Source organism: Heterodontus francisci, chromosome 9, assembly GCF_036365525.1.
Source record: "Heterodontus francisci isolate sHetFra1 chromosome 9, sHetFra1.hap1, whole genome shotgun sequence".
NCBI classification, from domain to species: Eukaryota; Metazoa; Chordata; class Chondrichthyes; order Heterodontiformes; family Heterodontidae; genus Heterodontus; species Heterodontus francisci.
In genome coordinates, this window is record NC_090379.1 from 38,458,571 (window position 1) to 38,474,765 (window position 16,195).

Sequence of the window (16,195 nt, forward strand, 5' to 3'; positions counted from 1 at the left end):
CCCACCATTCCCTACACCAATAATATTACTTTGAACCTGCTGACCCCACCCCCTGCAATGAGAAACTTACCTGCTACCTCCTCCCCACCAGTGTTCCCCCTCAGTTCGCCCGACGGGGATCTGAAGGCATGGGAGTGCCAGCGACCGGCATGAAGATCACTCTGGGACAGATGGCGGGGGCGTAACAGTAATTAATTTGTTTATTTTAATGAATTTAAATATTTAAATTGGGCTCCTGTCACCAAGTGGCGGAGGGAGGGCCGCCATGAGGCTTCTCCGCCGCTGGCAATATCAGGCTGGGCCTTCCCAGCATCGAGGTCCGTGGTGGGCCTCTCTCGGAGGCATTTTTCGCCCCCACCGCACCCCACACCGTGCCACGACCCCTGACGTCGGGGAGTTTGTAAAATTCAGCCTATTTTCTGACTGCTTTCAAAGAAGATGCACTTATTGGCACACTGATCCTTAAGTCAAGCTTTGCCATAGGTAGCCTGTCTCTTTTTTTTTGACACTTCTATGATGCAGACCTAATCTGTATCTCAAGGTAGCATGCATAGGTGAGCAACAAAGTTAAGTTACTTGCATTTGCTGTGGTCTTCATTATTTGATTGCGATTTGTGTATAGCTGCCACCTAATACTGCAACTGTTTTTAATTTCTCTGGTACCAAACACCCCTGACAAGATGGTTCATTGTTTGCCTCTAAAAGCAAAACTACAGCCATTATTACCATTTTATTCTGGTTGTGAGTTAATTCTCAGCCCACTGGCCCAGACCAGCAGCATAATATTCACATTTATAGTCTATACAGATTTTTACCCAAATCAGCAGCTCTTTTTTTCCACCATGGTGATTATAAATGTGACTTTGTAATTATTATGCATACAGTTACTTTAAAGTTAATTTCATGACTGTTGAGTAATGACATAAGCACAAATCTTGCAAGAGCAATTTTTCTGGTGTTGACAAATCTGTTCCTGTGATTTAATCAGAACAAATTTCACACAATTGGTATCAGGTTACATTTCATTGAAAGTGGTTCTGCAATATTAATGTGATATATGGAGGGTGATGGCAATGCATAATTCCATTTTCTCCAAGACTGATAGCCTCCTCAAATACTCTTGTTTCACCCTTGCCTTTAAAATCAAATGCAAGGCACTCATTTTTTTTTATTTCAAAGACGGAAACCATCCACTAGTTGCCTCTAACTCAGGCCCTCTGTGTTCTTTTCTCTCCCCATTCAATTCTTGGTAGAACTTCCAGCCATCTCTGAAATTCCTCACCTAAACCCCTCTGGCACCCTCTCCACCTTCAGTCAAACTCTAAGGCTGGGATTTTACAAAGCTCCCGATCGGTGGGGGGATGGGGGTGATGCTGGAAGATCATCCCTGCAGCGACCCGCCATGGACCATGATGCCGGGAGGGCCGGGCCCGATCTTCCCAGTGGCAGCAAGGCTCCGTGGCAGCCCCACCGCTGCTGAGCGATGGGACTCGGATTAAAATATATTTAAAATAGCAGAATACATACATTTAAATAAAATTGTCTCCAATCTTACTGTCAACTGTGATGATCTGAGCGGCTCCCAGCACTCATGCGCCTTCACTTGCCCATCTGGAGAAAGCAGGCGCCGGAGTGGTGGGGAAGGGGAGAACTTAGGATTTTTAGTGCGGGGTGGGGAGGGAACGGGGTCAAATTTACAGCATTAGTGTGAGGGATGGTGGGAAGTGGTGACCTGTGAACGTTTTCAGTTTGGTGGGGGGGTGTGGAAGGTCAAGTGTGGAAGGTAAGTGCTTTGGTGGGGAGAGCGCAAATAATGAATTTTATGGTTATTGGGGGGGGGGGGGTGGGAAAGGGGTGGAAGATCTTTTAATCAGTACAGTGGGGAGGGGTATAACTATAAAATTTTAATTAGCTGGCAGGGCTTTAAAAATGGCGCCAGCACCTGCGCACAGCTGATACCATTGCCGGCGACGGAGAGCCTGCCTCCTCCATGTGACTGGGGAGAGAGGGTGGCCCGACCAGCATATTATTGTGGGCCGCCGTGAGGAAGATCGTGGCAGCACGTGCGGGCTGCCATTTTGTTTCGCTTGCCGCCACTCCCAATGGGTGCATAAAATCCAGCCCTAAGTCTCTTACAGATGGTTGCTGTCTGTTCTCTTCCCCTCCAAAAGACTTGGCATGTTTTTCTACATTAAAGGCACTATATAAATGCAAATCATATAAGAAAATCTGCTGTTAATGAGCTAAATACCTAATTGGTTATGATAAGTATGACACGTACACGATACTTGTCTACTATGTGATTAATATATTTACCATATAATTGGAAAATGCAGAGTTTACAACTTTCTTTTCCATATTAACAAATACAATACATTATCTCCATGTTTTCTGACAATAAGAATGCATCCAATGTTATTAGAAAGCATAAAATAACTATTGCTTTTGTCTTGATTGCTGCTGTCAAGGGGGTCAAGGTAATTCTATTTTCCATATATTTATTAGGTTTTGTGCATTGTGTATTTATGAAGATCCACTCTCAAATGCCACACGTGAATGTATATAAATGATGAGTATAAATGCATTCTGCCATAACGTAATGGGAGAACAAAGTAAAAGTATTACTATTTTTATATAATTCAAACCGACCTAATATAAATGACTGTGTTTCACAATTAATTTGTGATATGAATCCTATGACTGCATTTGCACTAATATAAACTTGCAACCTCCCATTCCAAATCACATCAGTTCAATGAAAACCCAAGTCATATTAGTTAAATCATAAATCCAAGTCTAGACCAAAATAATTTGGGAGTAAATTAAGTATGCCTGATGCTCAGAATTTAATGTAATAGTCTAGCACAGGATTCTAACATTGTAAGTAAAATTATTAGTTAAGTAAAATATTAAGTAAAATGTTATTGTTTGAACATTTTAAAAAATATTTTTATTTTATAAGACCTTGAAATTTAACTCCAAGCCTTGTGTAAAATTTGTTGCTTATGTACTTTTAAATCTTCAATTTGAGTACAGATGTTTTTATACAATTTGCCCACCTCTGACATTTTTGCTGAAAACATCAACACTCAGCTTCATAAAATCTCATGCTGTTAAATGTTTCTGAAAGCAGTTACAATGTCTATTTATAGCATTTTGTGTAGATCAACATCAAACCCAAATTCAGGATAATTACTTTTTTGACATTATCTTGTTTTAGCACCAGAAATATGCAATTCTGTTCTGTAAACTCCAGCAAAAGTGTTGTACAATGGTTTAATTGATAATTGGCACAGTAGACCTTTAGCATTCTTTGTGTACAAGAGGCTTCACTCAGTCATCCAGTGGGAGAAATCACACAATGTACCTTCAAGGAAAGTGTTGTACATTCAGATGCTACTATCTTCTAAGTAACTGAGTTTTTTCATGCCATTTTCCACATCAGTCATAAGATCGAATGCTTGGGCTAAGAGAGCAAACATTTTTTTCAAAGAACCTGGCAGCATATCTTTTAAGAGAGTTTGGAAAAGTTAATTAACAGCACATAAGCAAGACATTGCCTGTAGTGACATCTACACGGCACAATTTTTAACTAAACTAAAATGTCAAAAATGTGCAGATAGATTTACATTGCAACACTTTAAGAAGGTTGAAAGAGTTCATCTGGCTGAATATGTCTACACTGTAGTTCTAGGGATGGTAATGGGTGTGTATCTTTATTTTGATTCCCTTACATACATTTTTGTAATGCACTCAAACTGAAAAAATAATGTAACAGTTTAGTTTTTTGTACTGATTCTATGATGAAAATGATGATCTTAACCAATAAACAGACTTTGCTGTACCACAGATCAAATTATTTGGTTTTGCAGTACGTCAGAACTAAACTCAAATGCCACTCAAAATTTATCACCTTGCAGGACTAATTCTAGATTTTATAGAATGTTATTTTCACTCCTTTTGTTCAACTCCACGTACTCTACAAATGAATCATAAATCATCTATAGAGTTCTTTTGTATAGATCCAAATTAGAAAGTCTTGTGTCTGAGAAATCGAATGCTAAACATTCACTTTGGAGCAGGAAAAGGCAATACGTTCCAATTTTATTTTTAAAAAAGACTCTTGGTTTTTCTTTGGCCTTTTTATCTTGAACTTAATTTCTCCATGTAGCACATATAGCGTTTGAGGAGGAAGTTCTGTAGATAAGTTTTTATTGTTTCTGCTATTAGATGACTGCAATTCCCTGAGTAAGATTACTTCTTTTGTGGATCTAGAAATACCTTACTAAAAGTAGATATATTTAAATATGCACATCACAAAAATATGTTTACACAATTTCATTGCAAACATGTTTTGTTGCAATAGATATTGTCATGTCTTGAAGCATCTGTAGCTGAGGAAAGAGTGTAAGTGCTTTGATTTGTTGGTGTACAAATAAGTCTTTTAATGGAATGGGTGACAGACGGGCTTTTCTTATTCACAGTTCTTTGTTTCAGACCACCTGTTAGTAGGGCACTGCCTCAGCCTGAGAAACTACAAACAAATAATGTTGGGAAGAAAAAGAAACCCATTGAGGTACATGATTGAAGATTGATTTTAAAACGAATTATGCATGCTTAACCTAGATTTCCCACTTCAGTTAAATCCTGAGGAGAACTTTGAAGAAGCATGTTTTGTGACCTCATTGTTATGAACATGGTTGAATGGAACAAGCCACTTGGTAGTGAGGTAGGGGTGATAGGGATGAGGCGGGGCTAAAGAGTGGCGAGTCGAAGAGACTTAGCTGTTGGCAGGAAAAAAGACAGAAGCGCAAGGAGAGAGCCAACTGTGTAACAGCCCCGACAACCAATTTTATCTGCAGCGCCTGTGTAAGAGTCTGTCACTCTAGAATTGGCCTTTATAGTCACTCCAGGCGCTGCTTCACAAATCACTGACCACCTCTAGGCACTTACCCATTGTCTCTCGAGACAAGGAGGCCAAAGAAGAGGGGTGATTGCAGGGAGGGAGGGGCACTAGGGTGCTGCTGCAGGAATTAAAAGCCTGCAGCAACTTACAAAGGAGACCACAGACAAAATTCTTCCGTCAGGATGTTATATTGTTTGCAATTAAAGAATACCTGTGTGATCTGAGGAAGGTCAGAGAACCCCAACATTCTGCAAAACAAGGTAAAAATGTGCTTCTGCATGAGGTAGGGCAGAGGAGGGAAGCTTCTTGTATGGAACAATGTGCACCTCCAAGGTAAGCAACAATGCAGGAGGGACTAAGGCAGTGAGTACCTCTTGCACCTAGAAGGACAAGGGCAGCAGACGCATGGGAACACCACCATCTGCAAGTTCTCTTTCAAGCCACACGCCATCCTGACTTGGAAATATATCGTCGTTCCTTCACTGTCGCTGGATCAAAATCCTGGAACTCTCTCCCTAACAGCACTGTGGGTGTACCCGCACCAGATGGACTGCAGCAGTTCAAGAAGGTAGCTCACCACCACCTTCTCAAGGGTAATTAGGGATGGGCAACAAATGCTGGCCTTGCTAGTGATGCTTACACCCATGAAAACGAATATTAAAAAAAAATGACTGGCCCAAGCATGGTAACTTACCACTAGGGAAAAAACTCTAATAAGCTTGCTAGGAGATGCAAGGGAGCAAATTCCAGATTTCCACTACCCTTTGTGTGAAAAGACATTTCCTGATTTCAGTCCTAAATGGCATAGCTCTAATTTTAAGATCATACCCTCTTGTTTTGGATTCACCACCAGATGAAATGGATTCTTTGTATCTACCCGATTGTATAATTTTAAACCTATTAGATTACCGCCCCCAGCCCCACGCCCCACTTTCCCCACTCCTCCACATCACCTTCAAAACTCAAGGGGATACAATACACGATGCATAAACTTGACATTATTATTCAACCCGTTAACAGCAAAAAAAAGGCAAAAGGAAGGGTTTTTCATGGTACCTATAAATGTATAAGTTTTAAAATCATTGCCACCTTCAAGATAACATCTAGCAACCCTGGGCATCTAGTTTTATACCAACACAATTTTGAAAGAGCACAGAGTAGAAATTGTGGACATCTCGTTTGCATGTGACCACCAAATATGGGTGTGAACTTCTGCTGGACATTGGAAATGACAGTAGAAATGGTTTGGGCCATTCCCATTCACCCAGTTAGTGCTACAAAAGCAAGCAAATGGTGGTAGAAAGTCTGGATATTGTGTGTAGCCCTAATTTGTATCAATACGAACCATTCTGACTAGTGTTCTAGTCTGAATACCTATTTTATGCTTGGCTTTCCAGGAAAAAGTGTTGATCAGACACTAAGATATGCATTATGCTCTCTGAAATGTTCTCCTTCATATATCCAAGAAGAATTTTCTGGTAATTTATTTTCCTTCTATTTGGTAGGACTTCACTCTGGCGTTGGCATTTGGATATCGTGGTAATGACTGCCGAAACAATGTACATTATTTAAATGATGGTGCTGATATCATTTATCACACAGCATCAATTGGAATTGTCCACAATATTGCCACAGGTAGAACATTAATTTTTATACTAAATATTTGCAGTTCCTTTTTTAAATAGAAAATGTTGATTTATTTGAAAAATATGGAACCTTTGCATGCAAATATGATGCAGCCAGGTGGATGTTGTAATTTAGGATCACTGTCTTTTTAAGGACTATATATCATAGTGTTGCCATTTTAGTCAGATATTTCCCTGCACTGTTTGCAAAACCCCATTAAAATACAACATTATTAGTTCTTTAACTATGGCCACAAACATTCTTGGGACCAGGGAAGGCAGTGGTAGAGCAGACAGATTACTGTGTGATTTTAAATGCTGATACTACAGTCCTACCACCTACATTGTCCCCGTTTTATCCCAGACAGCCTTCCATATCAGGCAAATGTCATTACCATAGATGTCAATTACAAAGTCACCATTTAAACTGTATAAAGCATGCCAGCACTTTCAGGCAGTTCAGCAGCTGTTTGCACCTTGTTCAAGTGTACTTACCTGTCATTAACTATTGAACTTTTAATAAACGATTGAAGTCAACCCCTTGAGACACTTTTTCTTATCTCTTTCTCTCAATTGTCTGATATTGCAGGAAAAGCTGTAAGGAGTTTATGTAGATCTTTATTCAAGCTTTGTTAATTTCACACCCAGTACCTGGTGCATTGTAAAAATTCCCTGAGACTTTTATGGACAAGGTCTGGCTGGAGGCTTTGAGGCACACAATTCACACTGTAGCACAGTACCGCTCAGACTGGGCAAAACACGTTGACACCAATGTGCCTGCTATAATGGGTGGGCATCGTTCAACATATTTCCTTCGGTGTCCCTTACTAACACTGGATACTTACACCTGTGAATCCCTGACTTCCATCCTGTGGATGGGGAAAATTTGAAGTTAATAATCTAGTCTTGCAGTGCTGAGGCACTTTCCAAGGAGGTTCCAAAGAGTGCAAGCTGGATGCCCTAGATGGGCATAGAAACCAAGGCAACCATATTTATTATATAAATGAAGCATGTTTCCCCAAGCCCTAAATATTCGTCAGGACGAGCTGTAAAAGTTGCCAGCAGCTGCAATCCCAATGTGATTGCTGGAACAGTAGGACCATAATGCTGAAGAAGTTCTTGAGAAATTCTGACTGGGGATGGGGCGGTGGGAGCAATGTTTCCTCTAAGCTGCGCAGCTGTGCAGCAACACACACTGAGCACAAGCCAGTCCCTTTAAGTTACCATGCATGTGCGGCTGCACAAAAAAATGTAAAGGGCCCATGCACTTAAATGAATAGGCAGCACACAATAAACCAAAATTAGACGACTGTTAGGTGGGAGATTTGGTTGGTGCCTTTTTTTTTTGCAAGAGTCATCAGAATTAGTGCATGGAGCCCTCTTAGTAACTATGGTGTAGCTTTAAATGTGTGAAAATGTTGCAACATCAAAAAAGTAGTGTAGTTGGATTTCATGGTTATTGTTCACAGGGAATCCTTGATGAGCAGATAAAATTTTAACATCAGTATGAGCTGGAGGTGAAGGATGTGTCTTGTCATATGGTGAATTATCAAAGGCAGGTGGACTCCCAGCAAGTTCAATACCATAGGAATATAGGAGCAGGAGTAGGCCATTCACCCCATCGAGCCTGCTCCGCCATTCAGTACGATCATGGCTGATCATCCACTTCAATGCCTTTTTCCCACACTAACCCCATATCCCTTTATGTCATTGGTATTTAGAAATCTGTCAATCTCTACTTTAAACATACTCAATGACTGAGCTTCCACAGCCCTCCAGGGAAGAGAATTCCAAAGATTCACAACCCTCTGAGTAAAGAAATTTCCCTCATCTCTGTCCTAAGTGGCTTCCCCCTTATTTTGAAATTGTGTCCCCTGGTTCTAGACTGCCCAACCAGAGGAAACATCTTACCTGCATCTACATTCTTTAAGTATTTTGTAGGTTTCAATGAGATCACCTCCCATTCTTTGAAACTCTAGAGAATACAAGCCTAGTTTCCCCAATCTCTCTTTCTAGCACAGACCCGCCATCCCGGGAATAAATCTGGTGAACCTTTGTTGCTCTCCCTCTATGGCAATAATATCTTTCTTAAGATTAGAGGACCAAAATTGTACACATTACTCCAGGTACGGTCTAATCAAGGTTCCATACAATTGAAGCAAGACTTCACTACTCCTGTACTCAAATCCTCTTGTGATAAAGGCTAACATACCATTAGCTTTCCTAATTGCTTGCTGTACCTGCATGTTAGCTTTCAGTGACTTATTAACGAGAACACCCAGGTTCCTTTGTACATCTACACTTTCTAATCTTTTACCATTTAAGAAATACTCTGCACATCTATTCCTCCTACCAAAATGCATAACCTCACATTTTTCCACATTATATTCCATCTGCCTGGTTCTTGCCCACTCACTAAGTTTGTCCAAATCCCCTTGAAGCCGCTTTGCATCTTCCTCACAACACACATTCCCACCTAGTTTTGTGTCATCTGTGAACTTGGAAATACTACAATTGGTCCCCACATCCAAATCATTAATATATATTGTGAACAGCTGGGGCCCAAGTACTCATCCTTGCGGTACCCCACTAGTCACAGCCTGCCAACGCGAGAATGACCAGTTTATTCCTACTCTCTGTTTTCTGCCTGTTAACCAATCCTTAATCCATGCCAGTATATTACCTCCAATCCCATGTGCTTTAATTTATCTAACTAACCTCCTGTGGGGGACTTTATCAAAAGCCTTCTGAAAATCCAAGTATAATACGTCCAATGATTCCCCTTTATTAATTCTGTTAGTGACATCCTCAAAAAACTCCAACAGGTTAGTCAAACATGATTTCCCATTCATAAATCCATGTTGACTATGCCCAATCAGATCATTATTATCCAAGTGTCCATTTATCACATCCTTTAGAATAGATTCTAACATTTCCCCTACTACTGATGTAAGGCGAACAGGTTTGTAATACCCTGTTCTCTCTCTCACTCCCTTCTTAAATAGTGGGGTGATATTTGCTACCTTCCAATCTGCAGGAACCGTTCCAGAATCTATAGAATTTTGTAAGAATGATCACTAATGTGTCCATTATCTCCATAGCTATCTATTTTAACACTATGGGATGTAGAATATCAGGTCCTGGGGACTTGTCAACCTTCAGCCCCACTAATTTCTCCAATACAACTTTCTTACTAATACTAATCTCCTTCAATTCCTCACTCCCCCTAGTCCCTTGGATCTCTAATATCAAGCCAAGGAAAGTTGAACTGATGTCTCAGCAAATGTAAAACTTCACGCAAATTTTCCTGAAAAAAAAGTCAAAATGTTGTCGCAAAATTGTTTCTAACTTATTTAAAGCTACACTAATTCTGTTATGAAAGAACTGCATAAGGGTGAAGGATTTTTTTTCCTGCTATGTACAGACAGCATATTCAGGACTAGAAGGAAAAAAACCAAGGGAGTAATTGGGAGGTCTTCTATACGTACAATGAGTGACCCTGACCAAAATTGTGCAACGGCAGTTCCTAAGTTAATTTTTTTTCTAGTGAAAAATAAGGAAGAATGTCTACGTTTTTATTATGTTTGTAATGATTTTATTTTTACATTTCCAGAAATACGTGCATTAATGCCTACTCCTTTCATTTGCAATTTACTTTAGGTTTTCAGTCTTTTTATCTTGAACATACAGATGACATCCTGTGCCTAACTGTTAACCAGCATCCCAAATTTCAAAAGATAATAGCAACAGGACAAGTTGGTATGTACAAAAGTGGCAGGGGGAATATATCAGTTACTGATCTGTTCCTACAGTTTTTGCCCGATGTGATACAAATGTCTGATTTTGTTCTCATTTTGTTAATCAGAATCAAAGACATAATTTCCCTTCGGAAGAGAAAATGCTTCACAGAACATACCACATTTTGTACAAAAAATCAATTTACAATATTACAATTTTATGACGACATTTAGTCAAACAATATACAAGCATTTTTTGTTAATTTTTTTTGTGAAAGTATCCCTTACAAGTTTTTTGAAAATACCACAGCATCTGAACTAGTCTGTATGTATAGACTTTCCTTGCACACATTCTAGGTATAATATGTAGAATGCTCTACACTACAAAAAAAAATCCATTCTACTGTAGCTACTGGCAGGGGAAATAAAATGTAAACAAAAATTACTGTCATGATAAAAAAAACTATGAATTCACAATTTGATCTGCATAAAACATTTAAAATAGCATTAACTATAAACATTGCAGCAACATACAATAGTATGTCTCTGTGTCTTCAAAATCAGACACAAAGTTGCAGCAAAACATCTAACATCTAACTTTGATGTGCTCCTATGCTCCCCAACTCACGTTCCCTTCCCCCCCCCCCGACCCCAGCAAAGAAAATCACACCTTGGCACCTCCTCTTCCTCTTTCCTTTCCTCCTCCGCCACTCCCCATTCCTCACTTTTCCTCCTTAACCCCAACTCTCCTCTCTTCCCACTATATTGCCTTTCCTTGTTCCCTATCCTTCTCCTCCCTCCCCTCTCCCCCTTTCCCTTTTCCTCTCCCCCTCTTCCTCCCTGTAATCTTCTCCAGCACTACAACCCACTGAGGTATCTGTGCTCTTCCAATTCTCACCACTTGCCCATCACTGATTTAATCGATCCACCATTGGCGGTCATGCCTTCAGCTGCCAAAGCCCTAAGCAGAGGAATTCCCACTGTTAGCTCCTTCGCCTCTCTTCCTCCCTTTCCTCATTTAAAATGCTCCTTAAGCCTACCTCTTTGACAAGCCTTTGGTCATCTGCTCTAATATCTCCTTGTGTGGCTCAGTGTCAAATTTTGTTTGATAACACTCCTGTGAAGTATCTTGGGACATTTTAATACCTTAAAGGCAGTATAAAAATACAAGTTGTTGTTGCCAGAGGATCGTCCACAATATGGTGATTAATCTGTCTCTAGAAAATCACATGGGCTAGCAGTCCTGTCTCATGACACTTCTCTGGCAGCAATGCCACTGGGAGGAAAGTCCTCGCCGATTATGTTGAAGGGGGCGGGGGAGACCAAGCCAAAATCAAATAGTAAAAATACTACAAGCTGTTCATGAGATATGTCAAACCATTGGACATGTGGCATAACTAAAACTAACAACTTGTAAAAAGGGTGGCACAGTGGCGCAGTGGTTAGCACCGCAGCCTCACAGCTCCAGGGACCTGGGTTCGATTCTGGGTACTGCCTGTGCAGAGTTTGCAAGTTCTCCCTGTGACCATGTGGGTTTTCGCCGGGTGCTGCAGTTTCCTCCCACAGCCAAAGACTTGCAGGTGATAGGTAATTTGGCCATTGTGAATTGTCCCTAGTGTAGGTAGGTGGTAGGGAATATGGGATTACTGTAGGGTTAGTATAAATGGGTGGTTGTTGGTCGGCACAGACTCGGTGGGCCGAAGGGCCTGTTTCAGTGCTGTATCTCTAAATAAATAAAATAGAAAAGGTGGTTGCCTTCTGGTATGTAAATTACCTGTGTTATTCCTGTTGAATGCATTTTATTCCACAAACATAACAGCAATGTACATTAACAGAGATTTCAACCACGTAATTTTCAAGATTTTTTTTTCCTTTGCTATCATAATTTGTGGAGTCTAATATTTTCATTAGGCCTCATTTCCTTGCTACATCCTTCTTAATATGTGTCAGTAATGTAAGGAACAAGCTTACATTTATATAGCACCTTTTACATCCTCAGGATATCTCAAAGTTCTTCACAGCTAATGTATGACTTTGTAAAGTATTGTTATGTGGCAGCCAATTTACACAGGGCAAGGAAAGGATCAGATCTCTTTTAGTGGTTTTGACTGAAGGATATACGTTGGCCAAAAGAACCCCAGCTGCTCTTCTTCAAATAGTATTCTGGTATATTCTACATCCACCTGAACAGGTGCTTGGTTTAACATCTTATCCGAAAGACAGCACCTCCAACAATGCAGCACTGCATCAATACTGTACTGAAGTATCAAAGTAAATTATGTGCTGAAATCCTGGGGTGAGGTTTGAACCCATGAATTTCTAGTTTAGAGACAAGTGTGCTAGAATTGAGCCAAGCTGTCTTTTTGTTTTGCTTCTATATATGTACTTTTTAAAAAATTCCTATTGGAAATGTCATTCACTACCTTGTCATTATTTCATTTCTGTGTATGATGAAATAGCTTTCAGCATCTGTTACAAATATCAAGACTTTTAACGTTGTACCCATATATATCCTTCATCTCCATATTGAGACAGGCTGAATTCACACCTGTTTGGTTCATTACTCTGATTTACTTTTTTGGTATTCATCTAGAATTGCTAAACAGAAAAGAATTCATACCTGGGTTATTTTGTACCAAAATTTTAAACAAATTTATGAAGAATGCATTTTTGATTTCATTACAAATAATAAATGGAAGAAATCATCCCCCATCCACTTTAAAATTTATAGCAAGTTATTTCCTTCATCACAATGTTAAGATGAGCTACATCCACAATAATATCTTTTGAATTTTGGAAGCAGTCAAATGAATCACATCCCTTAAATTTTAATTGGTTTCATTAAAGCTTTTCCTAGTAGTAGAAGCAGAATTGACCTGTCCTGTTAGGTGTTGTTTCTAACAATGTTTGTAGTCCTCTTCTTCAGGCCAAAAATATCATCTCAGTTTTCAAAAAGGGCTTCAGCAGGATCTTCTACTCCCAGGCCATTTAAATAAGCTTTCTGATCATTTTATTAATCTTTTGTAAATGCGTCTCTTGCTCATTACACAGTTGGATTAGCTACATGATTCTCTATTTTACAAGTAATTTGGCTGGTTAATTGCTAAATGTGAAATGAGAATTATCATAAAAGGAACAGAATTGGCCATTTTACAGATATTGTCACATCACACAAAGTTGGTAGCAGTAAAATTAGGACTGCCCTTTTTTGGGTTGTCAACTGTAAAACACAGCCAAATATAAGATTATTAATTAAGATAAAAGTATTCCTTACAGGTGTACAACAACAATTTGGGTTTATTCTGATTGTTTGTCTGCAGGGCAAGAGGAAAAATCACCTCTGCTAGACACCTCCATAGGCCTAGATGCAGTACATAAGAAATAAGAGGTGGAGTAGGCCATTTGGCCCTTTGAGCCTGCTACGCCATTTAAAAGGATCATGGCTGATCTTCTACCTCAACTCCACCTTCCCACACAAGTCCTATAATACCTTAAGTCCCTTAGTACCCAACAATCTGTCAACCTCTGTCTTGAAAATACTCAACGACTGAGCATCCACAGCTCTCTGGGGTACAGAATTCCAAAGAATCACAACCCTTTGAGGGAAGACATTTCTCCTCATCTCAGCCCCAAATGGCCGACCTTTATTCTGAGACTGTGACACTGTGACGCAACTTCATTTTGAAAAAATTAAACCATTTTGTTGCAATCAAAATATAAAGAAATACAGGAATATTATGTCATGCCCATTAGAAACTTCAAGAAAAATCATATTCACAGGCATGCAAGTTGACATCTGTTTATTACAGCCATTTTAGTGTCATTTTAATTCTTGTTTTTTTATCTATAATTTTAAGTACTGATAGATATCCAGAAATAGCAACACTAAATACAAACTGTTTCAATTATATAGCTTATAGTAAAAGCATACTTTTGTATATTTACCAGTACTTAGTGTATGTTTACTCTAACTGTGCTTTTTATTATTTTTGTTTTGTTTTTGTATTGTATTTTGTTTCTGGCCTTGGCTGTGAAATAATTTAAAGGTGACTCTGCTGACATGTCAGGTAAGAAATCTAAAATATTTGGCCTACACCCTACCCTCCAACTACATCATGGAGTGCAAACGACCACTTTTACAATTAAAATAATGTTCTCAAGCTGCAACAGGTTATGCCTGTATGCACAAAAAACATTAATATATCAGAAACCAGTTCAGTGGTGGCTAAGGTTTTAGAAACCATAATCAGAAAAAATATTAACCGATTCAGAGAGGTTCGAGTTAATTAAGGATGGTCAGCATGTATTTGGAAAAGACAGATCATGCTTGAATAATCTAATTGAATTTTTTGGTGAAGTAACAGAGAAGGTTGATGAAGGGAATTAAAGGCTAGTCTAATGGCAACCATGAAACCATTGTCGATTGTTGTAAAAACCCATCTGGTTCATGAATGTCCTTAGGGAAGGAAATCTGCAGTCCTTACCCGGTCTGGCCTATATCTGACTCCAGATCCACAGCAATGTGGTTGACTCTTAAATGCCCTCTGAAAAGGCTGAGCAAGCCACTCAGTTGTATTAAACCACTACAAAGTGTAAGAAAAGGAATGAAACCAGACAAACCACCCAGCATCGCCCTAAGCACCGGAAATGACAATGGCAAACCCAGCCCTGTCGACCCTGCAAAGTCCTCCTTACTAACATCTTGAGGCCTGTGTCAAAATTGGGAGAGCTGTCCCACAGACTAGTCAAGCAACAGCCTGATATAGTCATACTCATGGAAACCTACCTGACAGATAATGTCCCTGACACCACCATCATCATCCCTGGGTATGTCCTGTCCCACCGACAGGACAGTCCCACCAGAGGTGGCAGCACAGTGCTATACAGTCAGGAGGGAGTTGCCCTGGGAGTCCTCAAAATTGACTCTGGACCCCATGTAGTCTCATGGCATCAGGTCAAACATGGGCAAGGAAACTGCCTGCTGATTACCACCTACTGCTCCCCCTCGGCAGATGAATCAGTGCTTCTCCATATTGAACACCAATTGGAAGAAGCACAAAGGGTAGCAAGGGGACACAATGTACTCTGGATAGGGGAGCCCAGCACATCAGTGCAAAGGTCAAGGCTGAAGCATTTGCATCCATCTTCAGCCAGAAGTGCTGGGTGGATGATCCATCTCAGCCTCCTGCTGAGGTCCCCAGCATCACAGATGCCAGTCTTCACTCCACGTGATTGCAAAAAATGGCTGAAGGCACTGGATACTGCAAAGGCTATGGGCCCTGAAAACATTCCGGCAATTGTACTGAAGACGTGCTTCAGAACTAGCCGCGCCCCTAGCCAAACTGTTCCAGTGCAGTTACAACACTGACATCTACCCTGCAAACTGGAAACTTTCCCAAGTATTTCCTGTACCCAAAAAGCAGGATAAATACAACCCGGCCAATTATCACCCCATCAGTCTACTTCCGATCATCAGCAAAGTGATGGAAGATGTCATCAGCAGTGCTATCAAGCGGCACTTGCTCAGTAATAACCTGTTCACTGACGCTCAGTTTGGGCTCTGCCTGGGCCCCTCAGCTCCTGACCTCATTACAGCCTTGGTCCAAACATGGACAAAAGAGCTGAATTCCAGAAGTGAGGTGAGAGTCACTGCTCTTGTCATCAAGGCAGCATTTGACAGAGTATGGCATCAAGCAGCCCTAGCAAAACTGGAGCAATGGGAATTGGGGGTGGTGGTGGGGAGCTCTCTGCTGGTTGGGGTCATACCTAGCACAAAGGAAGATGGTTGTGGTTGGTGGAGGTCAATCATCTCAATCCCAGGACTTCACTGTAGGAGTTCCTCCGGGTAGTGTTCTAGGCCCAACCATCTTCAGCTGCTTCATCAATGACCTTCCCTCCATCATAACATCAGAAGTGAGGATGTTCAC

At 40.3% G+C, this 16,195-nt stretch overlaps 1 protein-coding gene across 6 annotated transcripts in view; it reads left to right on the plus strand.

The window, feature by feature from the left end:
- The window catches only part of eml5 (EMAP like 5), a 223,144-nt gene that overhangs the window by 163,099 nt on the left and 43,850 nt on the right, over positions 1–16,195 (plus strand). For 2 of the 6 annotated variants that reach the window (XM_068038837.1, XM_068038834.1), the window contains 4 exons: positions 4,498–4,576; positions 6,412–6,541; positions 10,192–10,290; positions 14,315–14,335. In XM_068038837.1, the coding sequence (XP_067894938.1) occupies positions 4,498–4,576; positions 6,412–6,541; positions 10,192–10,290; positions 14,315–14,335 (329 nt within the window). Of the gene's footprint in view, positions 1–2,468; positions 2,478–4,497; positions 4,577–6,411; positions 6,542–10,191; positions 10,291–14,314; positions 14,336–14,734; positions 14,756–16,195 lie in introns of all 6 variants that reach the window. The other 4 variants (XM_068038838.1, XM_068038839.1, XM_068038835.1 and 1 more) reach the window with 4 other exon arrangements.